The sequence below is a fragment of the Xiphophorus maculatus genome, chromosome 3 (genome assembly GCF_002775205.1).
Source record: "Xiphophorus maculatus strain JP 163 A chromosome 3, X_maculatus-5.0-male, whole genome shotgun sequence".
NCBI lineage: Eukaryota > Metazoa > Chordata > Actinopteri > Cyprinodontiformes > Poeciliidae > Xiphophorus > Xiphophorus maculatus.
The window spans coordinates 1343124-1353750 of record NC_036445.1 but is presented as its reverse complement, the minus strand read 5'-3'; the positions used below and the strand labels follow the sequence as shown (position 1 = coordinate 1353750).

General features: G+C 41.9%; 1 protein-coding gene across 5 annotated transcripts in view; it reads left to right on the top strand.

The window, feature by feature from the left end:
* The first annotated feature begins 1279 nt into the window (after window positions 1-1279).
* Window positions 1280-10627, top strand: part of fam131b (family with sequence similarity 131 member B) — a 31859-nt gene continuing 22511 nt past the window's right edge. For 3 of the 5 annotated variants that reach the window (XM_023331182.1, XM_023331185.1, XM_023331181.1), the window contains exons 1-2: window positions 1282-1562; window positions 1674-1962. In XM_023331182.1, coding sequence (XP_023186950.1) covers window positions 1935-1962 — 28 coding nt within the window. In that variant the 5' untranslated portion in view covers window positions 1282-1562; window positions 1674-1934. Of the gene's footprint in view, window positions 1563-1673; window positions 1963-10627 lie in introns of all 5 variants that reach the window. The other 2 variants (XM_023331184.1, XM_005798771.2) reach the window with 2 other exon arrangements.

Below are 10627 nucleotides of genomic sequence, written 5' to 3'. Positions count from 1 at the left end.
ATAGATAGATAGATAGATAGATAGATAGATAGATAGATAGATAGATAGATAGATAGATAGATAGATAGATAGATAGATAGATAGATAGATAGATAGATAGATAGATAGATAGATAGATGATAGATAAAGAGCATTCAGATTTCTTTGGTTTGAGTTTCATCAGTTTGATTTGGGAATATTTGCTCACGTTTCACAGTAAAAGATTGTGATTGACTCAGATGACCACATCCAAACACAAACATTATCTGTCAGATTCACTGCTGAGCTCTTGCTCACTTAATCCAAAACACTAATTTTACTCACATGAATAAATTTTTTGCATATTTGAATGTATGCATTGTCTCACTGTAATACAGAAAAATAAAATAAATTTTCATCTTAAACTTTAAAGTAGAAAACAGAAGATTTAGGACCAAACATAACTGATGCTCGGTGTTTCTCTTGTTCAACCTTTTCAAACCTTTGATCCATCTGAAGGAAAATAACCCCAGAGCATGATGCTGCCATCACCATATTTTACTGTGTGTATGTTTTTCTCTTATTATTTTGCAGTGTTATTTTTTTTTATTGCCAAACAAACCAAAAGTTTTAGTCCATTATATGCTTCAGATGATAACATGTTTTCAGGATTTTTGAGATTACTGTTTCCAGGGAAGAAGTTTAACTGGATGTAAGGTGATTCCCAGAACAGCTGAGGAGCTCACAGAGACCCAACAAGTTGACACATAACAAGACCAACTTGCAATTAAAGTGGACAATCAGGCACTGAAGCTGAATCCGTAATAACATCCAGCTGATTACCGGATGAGTTTAATATTTTTTTTCCCCATTGCAGACACATTACATTTTAACAACGGATGGATACACTTTTGAGAGCCACGGTATGTTCTGCTCCTTTCTCACTGTCCAGACTGTGCCTGCAGCTTTCAGGCTGCAGAAGGCTCATAAACAGCTAGTGCTAATTTGTAATCAGCAAGAGAGAAGGGAAATGACCAGAAAGAGACAAAAGGGGTAATAATGGGGGATGTTAGGCGTGGTTGCCTTGAGATAGGTCAAATAAAGAGGGAAGGGAGGCGTGAATGATGAAGAGATACTCCAAAGTGAGAGACAGGTGCAGAGATGACTCAGATGATAATAAAAGAGACTCTGCATCAGTCTGACTGTAAAGGAGAATCCTATGCTGCTTTTTTTTTGCTTGTGGGTATACGTGCAGTTTTTTTGAGTGGGGACGTGGGAGGCAGGGAAAGAGGGGGAGAGGGAGGTGGAGTGTGTGGAGACAGCCGCTGCGGTGCATTGTCAGGCTGAGCGCACGCAGGAGAGGGAGACAGCGAGAGAATCCCCCATTTTAGCTCAACAATATTACAGCAGTGCAGCGATATCTACAACAATGGCAGTCTGGCACTCTCAGCATTGTGCTATCGATCCAAGCAGTGGATACCCAATACATGCGCACGCTCTCTGATTTTTATTTTATTTTATTCATTATTTTGCATATAGTTCTCATATGAAATTGAGGGGGGAAAATCTGCAGAAATTCTCACTGAACACGCTCAGTGGTGCAGGTAAGAAACTGTTGGTGATCATAACAGCAGAAATCTGTGAAAAATTGTGTGTTTTAAATCATTGTGGTGATGTCTTGCATCCTTAATTTAGTCTTAATCTGCTTCCCGCAGGCACACTGACTTACTAACCGGATCTCTTCTAAGACACCACACTGGAGACGGAGAGCACAAGTGAGGGAGAGAGCCATCGAGCAAGCGCAAGAGGAGGGGAGAGGAACAGAGAGAGCACAGCAGAGTAAAAAGAGGAAAAAAACAGAGGGAGAAGAAGAAGAAGCAGAGAGAAGGAGAAAGTCGCAGGAGGAAGGAGGAGGAGAATGCTCGGCGTCTGGGCAACACTTTCACGCTTGTGTCCAGGGCCTTTGTGAATACACCATGGGATGCATCGGCTCCAGGAGACTGAGTAAGCAGCTCTTCTTTCCTCTCTCTTACTGCGGGATAGAATAGAGGGGGTGGCCGGGGTGATGATGGGGGAGGAGGAGTAGAGAGCGGAGACAGAGGGGGGTCCTGCAGAAGAATGCAGGGGGTTCTGCGTGCTTTTTTTCATTATTGGTGTGCGGGTGTATGCGTGTGTTTGTGAGAAAGCAGCTTGTTTTGGAAAGCTGTGCCCATGGAAGCGGTGCACATAGTATACTGGCAAAGGTGTCACTGACAATATTTATTAAAATCTGTCTGTGTGTTGGAGTATGTGGGCGTGCGTGCGTGCGTGTGTGTGGGTGCATCCCCGCATCTCCCTGCATCCCCTCTCTTCCCTGCCTCCATCCTCACTCAACCCTTGATTTATGATGCTGTTTGGCAGTATGTATATGTGTGTGAGTAGGAGGCAGAGGGACGGAAAGCGGAGAAAGGCGAGGGGAAAGCTGTGGTAGTGCTTATTTATAGATAGATATGGCTTGGAGGGAGAGAAAAGAGAAAACGGGGCAATGCAACAACACTGTTTGTTGTTATTTATGCAAATAATCGGGACGGATGAGAAGGAGGTAAAGAAAGGAGAGGCAGGCGTGCAGGGAGGAGGGGGGAGGAGACAGGCGGATGGTGATGTAGAAGAGGTGGAAGAGGGAGGGGCAAATGCATGCAGGGGAGTGTATGTGGTGCTGATGGGATTTTTCAGGTGAGGACAGTCCTGGACAAACCCACGTTAAGTACAGCAAAGCAACAACAAGGCTGCTGCTAACAGAGGATGAAGTGTGAAGGTGTCATTGCAGGTAAACAGTCATTGTTTACATGCAAATGGTTCCCTTACGTTGCACTTCCAGATCCACCGTAACTGTGAAACCTGAATCACAGTTAAAAGAGAGAAAAAGAAAAAAAAATCCCTTCACTGTTGTACATTAATGCTTCAGTCAGCACTTCCAGGAACCAAAACATGGAACCTTGTTTTACAATAAATACACTTACAATGGGGCAGTTGAAAAGGTGGCGCTAAAAGGATATAACTCTCTAAAGATTTTTTTTTTTGTAAAACAAACTGATGGCATTTCTAAGCTTCTGAATATTCTACTGAGGCCTTAATGTTTCATTACAAACCAGCCAGAACCAGGTTCTCCTTGAAAGATCTCTTACAGAAGTCAAGAGAAGAATCAGGAGAGTTTTCCCATTTCTCAAAGCTTTAGAAAGACGTCAGCAGGTGGAGGTTTTCCTTGAAAATAACAGCTAATGAACTCAAATATAATGGCTTTCATGCCTACGCTGCACAAGACTTCACTGCTGAAGAAAAAGCATGCCGAAGCGCATTTAAAGTTTTCGGAAGACGATTTTGGTCTGCAGCTGTTTTGATTTAGCTGCAGGAAGGATGACCAGAGAAATGTACCAGAGCACGTCAGATAAGATTCTGCAAAATGAAACAATTGTGGCAAGAAAATGATCTCAAGCATGCAGCACAGAAAGCAGTCAACTCAAGAAAGAAAATAAAGCTGCTGAAACATCACAGCCACCCAACTTGAATTTAAAAGAAATAAATAACTGAAAAGTAGACTTTAAAAGCTTTAAAATTTTTAAAACATTTTGTGTAGAACAGGAGATCAAAAATGCAGGTAAGAAATCAGGGTCACTGATCAACAGAGGAGACACCTTAAAGTTGTCACCACCAAAAACGGCTTTTTCCTATGTATTCCTCTTACATAAAAACTTAATTCACAAGCTAGATTGTTTGATTTCTTTGTATGTTTGAAGGACTTGAATAGTTACCGATGTATTCTGTGTATTTAGTGTCAGTAGCCACCAACATTTAAGTGATCAATACTTATTTTTCCTACTATATTTACAGCAAAAAAAAAAAAAAATACAATTCAGCATTTTGTCAGAACTAGGTAATAGACAGTGGGGTTTATTTATTCATTCCTAACTAAATGTGATGAAGAGGATCTTAAAAATAACCTGGATTTGCAAGTTCAGAAAACAGCGAGAGGACTGCATGACACAGTTAGGAAACCAGGTGTGAACCGAATACAGCAAAAACAGCAGAAAATGATAAATAAAAAAAAAAAAACATCACAGCAGCCTGGGTTATCCAGAAAGCTTTATGTGGCGCCTTTCAAAGGACCGGAGGAAGCTGGGATCTTCTATCAAAACACAGGTCAGACCAGAGTGACTCCAGCTGAAGGAAATAATGTGACTGAAAGACACTTTTACATATGTTCTTGTGTTTTTCTTATAAAAGCACAGAGGATGTTCACAAATAATGACCACTGTTTTTTAGGTTATGCATAAGTGATCATTTGCAACTGCTGCATTGTTCCAGAACACCATCCCACTGTGTCTGTGCATCTGCTTGGTTTGTAGCCCTCAGTTTTCAATAAATATTCCAAGCACTGTAATGCACCACAGCGTAGCATGACTATGTAAACAAACAGCACTTAAGAGAACAACAATCCGCTGTTATCAAGCCGCTTAGGTCCCTGATTCCCTGTGAAGCAGCGGAATCAGCAGCAGTCCTGCCAGTCTGCAGGCGTGGCTGTGTTTATCCTGAGTGAGAATGGCTTTAGTGTGCTCTATTGATCGGCCTTCTCAACTGCAGTCCACGCTGCCAAGCGGAGATCAACAGGAGCAGCAGCAGGCAGCAGGACTGGCCCTGCCTTTGTGCCGGAACGTATCGCCCTGATGTCTATCTGTCTGTCCAGCTTCGTCATACCATGCACTGTGTTCACCTTCCAGGGTCAGAATTTGTAAAATAAATGTGTGTCGTAGTAACAGGGACCTCCAGAAAGTATGAGAAGTTTCAAACCAGTAGGGAACAAATTATGTGATTACATACGGCCAATGAGATACATCAGTTGGCCAGAACTGCAGCTGTGAGTATTTTACCACGACACTCTGCTCTTCTTTTGGCATTCATATCTAAGGTAGTGGTTATGAAACAACACCGGTCGGCATCTACATGTGGTGGGTTGAATATGATGGTTTCCAGCTACTATAAAATGACTCCATGTTAAAATTCCCTGTAAGTCCTCCTACTTTTCCCATTGATTATGTTATAGAAGCAAAATAGTAACATAACTTTACCAGAAAGGACGGGCTGCACAGTGGCGCAGTTGGTAGCACTGTTGCCTTGCAGCAAGAAGGTCCTGGGTTCGATTCCCGGCCAGGGTCTTTCTGCATGGAGTTTGCATGTTCTCCCTGTGCATGCGTGGGTTCTCTCCGGGTACTCCAGCTTCCTCCCACAGTCCAAAAACATGACTGTCAGGTTAATTGGTTTCTCTAAATTCTCCCTAGGTGTGAGTGTGTGTGTGCATGGTTGTTTGTCCTGTATGTCTCTGTGTTGCCCTGCGACAGACTGGCGACCTGTCCAGGGTGTACCCCGCCTCTCGCCCGGAACGTAGCTGGAGATGGGCACCAGCTACCCTCCCGACCCCATTAGGGACAAGGGTGAACAGAAAATGGATGGATGGATGGACTTTACCAGAAAGGTCCACAGAATCAAAAGTGACAATCAATTTTGAAATCCAACATGGCTGCCTTGCATGTCAAATATATTAACAGCTGTGGAGAAAAAAAACGAAAGTTTATTTGTGCTTCCTAAAATATGCAATCAATTAAGTCTTTCATTCACACAATATACAACGTCCACCAGTAAACATGTTGCTACTGTATATGAGTACAACATAAGGAAATAGATGTGGATGGCTTGTGTTTTTAACAGTTAGCCTGGTCAGACAGTACATCAATTAGCATCCCATTGATTATCAAATTTAGGGTATGGAACATATTCCAACAAACTGAGTGAAAGGTAATTCAGAGACAAATGGAAGCCAACGTCACTTGTTTCAGGTGCCCTGGGAGTTCTTGAAGTTGCCACTTCTTTTTACTACTTACATTTACCGCTGAACAATTACTTCTCCAGCTTAGTAGTATGACTGCCCCTACAGTGGTAGAGCAACAAAAACCCGCTTGAATGACTCAGACAGGTCCAGAAAAAGTCAAAATTTCCTCAATTGTACTTTAAAGTCCCCCAGACACCAATCTGATGGGATTTTTTACATCTTCAGGAAGTATGACCCACCAATACCACAGCAGATACAACAAAGATGGATCCAAACATGGATCCAACCATGATCCATGTTGTTAGCAATAAAATCCTTTGTTTTTTCTTTTGCTTTGTCATCAGTGCATGAAAGAGCCTGCATCAATCCATCACAAGGTGAAGGCCTTGAGATGCAGCAGACAGAGCTGAACGTTTTTCATAAACTTGTCGAATCAATACAGTAATTACCACCTATATGAACCAGGAAGACTGCATTACATTGATTCTACTTGTATCTGTCAGATTACACCCCTGCATGGGAATACAGCAGCATCAGTTTAAGACTGTCACAACCACGTAGCAATTATTGCATTTCTGAGATCTGGAGCCGTTAATTCTATTAGTGATCGTTGTGCAAAAAAGCTCCACATCAGAAGCGTTTTCTCTGCTCCTGCTTATTGGCGCTACACCTGTGAGTGCTTGAAACATTAATCATTGTTTAATTTGGGTTTACTGTGTGTAGAATGACTGTAACTGAGTTGTTTTAGGCTGTAGGGTTGATGTCGTAGATAGACAAGATATCTGTGGAATCCTTTAAGTGGACGATTATCTGTCCTCACCTACGTGCTTGGAAATGCACCAGCTCCATAAAAGAAATCAAGATCTGAGAACCTAGTTAATCACAAAGGAAAGCCCCCTCAGTTATTTTGTCAACAGAGGTTTAAATGAGACTGTGAAGACAGAGTATAAATAAATGAAAATACAAGATGCTCACAACTGATTCAAGAATTGAAATACCATAGAAATGTTGTAGCTAAAGTTCTTTAATACATAAAAGATTCAAGAAAATCATTTTCTTTCTCTCAGAGTTTTGATTATTCTTGTCCATATTAACTAGCAGTTTCCATCCCGAGTCTGTTTGCTCATGTGTATTCATGTATTGATGCATGGACCAGCGAATGACCTCTACTTTACATCTCTCCTGGGACAGCCCACTTGCTGATATATTTATGCTTCGTGTGGGTGTGAATCTAGCAAAAGCGTCCCTGCTGCTTTAACAGCTTCAACTACCTCGCTCTGCTTTTTTTTTTTTGTCTCAGCATTTCAGAGAGGGATTCCCTGCCATTAAATTAAGAAGCAAAACACACACCTTTGCCATCTCACACGCTCAACTTGATGGACAGCATTTGCCATTTCCGAGTCCGCCTGTAAACTGGAAGATCTGGTGGAGGCGTAGGCTAATTGACAGGCTTCTCTCCAGTTTGGAAAAGCCTTGTGAGAAGGAATGCGCCGAGGCAAAACGACTCGGAGATGTAGTATCCCAGGAGCAAGGCTGGACCTGATGACCCTTATCGCACGCTGGCATGTGTGTACGTGCAATCAAACATTGCTCAAGGACTCCAGGAGATGCATCTGCTGTCCTCTAACCAGATACCACTGTATGTGGGGGGTGGAGCAAATTGTGTGTGGTTGTGAGAGGACTGCACACACCCTTGCATGTATCATTTTGTGCTTCGGATCAGAAATGAGAGGCCTGTGTGTGGGCACACGATGGCAGGCGTTCTGTAAACACTGTGACTCAGGTTCTGAGTGAGTTATGAAATTTGAAACATAATGCTGTCATGTAGAAATTTCATCTCTACTATTTGATCTGTGCGTAAAAGCATGGTGTGTGTAGTTATATGCATTTGTGTGCCTTCAGTGTGTGACCAGCACTTATTGTTTCTGGAATATCTGCAACCGCTAACCACTTTACGGCCGATTAAACAGAACGCTTATGTTCTCAGTGATGGGTAATCTCTTTCTGAATGTCAAAGAGAAAAATAAGCTTTGTGCATCTATAGACAGAAACTTTTGGTCTTTCTTCTTTGGAAAATGTCTCTATTGCAGTCAAATTTGTGAATATTATCATGTCTTTTGATAATAATAGTCCTGCTTCTGATGATTGTTTTCCTGTATCTATTCGCATCAGGGATGTGCAATTAATTTTCCTAGAGGGTCACATAAGCAACTGTCACTGTTGTTGAAGTCTAGACCAGTGGCTGAACACAATTTCCCAATTGTATCTTTGATGACAAGCTGTAAATGAAATTCTTAACTTCTTTGGTAACAGCACACATTGAAAGTGAAAAAAATCTAATGTGATCCATATGTCTGACTGCTTAAACTTTATTTTGAGTTAAATTAAATAACTGTTTTTACAAAAACAATTGTTGAATTAGCACAGCCTCATATATGTTGATCATCCAGTTTCTGTTTTTCTGAGAACAAGCCTGAAGCAGTTTTTTTTCTTACAGTTTTACGGTAGCACATCGGCTTAAATTCAGCTTCTGTTGATAAATTCATGCTGATATAGTAAAATAAAGACCTGAGCTTAGGAATAAAAGCTGTGTTTACAAAGTAAAAGAGGCATATTGGATTTATGGGACATAAAACATGTTTGATTTCTAGTTTTTATACAAGCCAGCTCTTAATCTTAAGAGGTGGATGTGACCCACATTGACTCAGGTCTAAGCTATATCTAGTTCGCTCATCTGGCCAGTGAACTTTCTTTCATGTCCTCAATACAACTTAAGTGACACTGAAAATGGGACTGCTTAAGATTTTTTTTTAACAACGGAAATCGTCAGTCTTAAAGCCCAGCTTTTTAGAGTAAACAAGTAATAGTTGTCAACAGATTATTCAACCTGAGCTGCGTCTCTGCAACTCCTCCAGAATAGCCATGTTTTCTTTGGCTTTTTCTCTAATTAACATTCTTCATATCTTGTCAGTTTAGTCGGATGTCAATAAACTGTATAAGTTTGCATATGATCATGATAAATCAGGGACTTATCACTTTGATACCGAGTTTGGAAATGATGCTTTGCAACCTCCGGCAACTGACAACACAGTTTGTTACTGTTTGAGCTATGTCTTTTCACTTTTCAATCAATCAGAGCATGAATAATCATCAATAGATTTATAAATAAAGACTTAATGCAGTTACTGGTTGCTGTAGGGTGGTGCAGTCTCCATGGTAGCCCAGTAAAAGAGAGGCGAGTTTTATTTTTAGAGCAAAGTTTGCATCTGTGGCTTCACTGACTGCATGCAGAGACAGATGAACTGCCAAAAAGACTGTGAAGCTTTTTAAAATATTTTTATTGTAATTTTAGTCCTTAATTAAACAAATACCACAACACATAGGAATATAATCTTAAGTCGGTCTTGCCTCTGCTACTTTTGCAAGGCTCTATAAGAACGTTGTGATGTAGCACAGGTTGTAACTTTGTAACTGCAGTACTGAGCACCAGAATCAGGATTGCTGCCCCGGAACATCTTTCAGTGTTGGTGGTGGTCTCATGTTGTGTTTGAGTGGCTCAGTAAATGCATAATGGTTTTTCTGAGCGGACTGTGTCTTGAGGCTCTTTTCGCTCAGTTTCGTCCACCAAACTCTTCCGACCATCTGGGCTGAGGACATCAGCTGTGTTTTCGCTGAACTCTGTGCCTTACTAAGTCGGCATCTGCACACGGCGCTGCAAGAGGGCTGCTATCCAAAGCCACTGCTCCGCCGTGGCAACCAGCCTTGCTGCAGCTGTCACGGTAAACAAGCACCAAGCCCCCCCTGGTTTCTCGCTGTTGTTGCTGCAGGGCACTTGGAGTAAAAATGACTGATGAAGCTCAAATGTTTCTCACTTCAGCGGGAGCCGTCACAGCACTACAGCTGGAGCCAGAGTTGACAGTGCAGACGCCGAGCATCTCTTTGTTCGCTGTGGACCATCACATCGCTCCCTCGTTTTTCTTTTGCTCTCCCTTGCTCCTTCTCTTCACCTGAACTAAGCCTGGCTCCACCATGACCGCAGGGGGGTATCCAGCTCTGCACTGCTGTATGTGTGGTGGAGGAGGGAGCACGCACCAGGGGAAGGGAAGCTGGCTCAGAGCTGCGGTCATGTGCTCTCTTGTTGTTTCCTCAAGGAGGGATTCTGCCTGCTTTCTCTGGGGCAGAATAACACTTACTGCGCTGCTGAGAGCATCACCTGTCCACAGGCAGAGGAGGCTTCAAAAATCTTCTGAAATGATTATAATTACTGCTGGTCACCAGATGCACTGCGCTGTATTCATAACCTTAAAATTTTTCATATTCTTTAACTTTGATCTCTAACATTTGGATATTCTGTGCCAGACAAAACAAGTAGTGCAGCGGAAGTGGAAACAATTGGTGGTTTCTATTTTTTTCTTTCAAATAAAAGACTGCAGCAGGGATTTAGACCTGCTTTCATGCATACATGTTTTTTGTGTCTCTGACTCTATGTTTATGGTTGTTGGCCTGCTGGAAGGTGAATCTCCACCCTAGACTTATAGTTTTAGCCTCTACCAGTTCATCCTCTGGATGAATTGCTCTGTATCTAGGTGCATCAACCTTCCCATTAACTCTGACCACCTTACCTGGTCGCCACAGCATTATGCTGCCAACACTATATTTCACTGTCTGTCAGGAGGATGTGTTCAGGGTGATGTATGCCACTCATTGCATTTTGCATATAGGTCAGAAATCCATTTGGGTTGAAGTCTTTACACTGGCTCCACGTAGCTCAGAGGATATACTTTTAAATACTTTTGTTAGTATATAAAT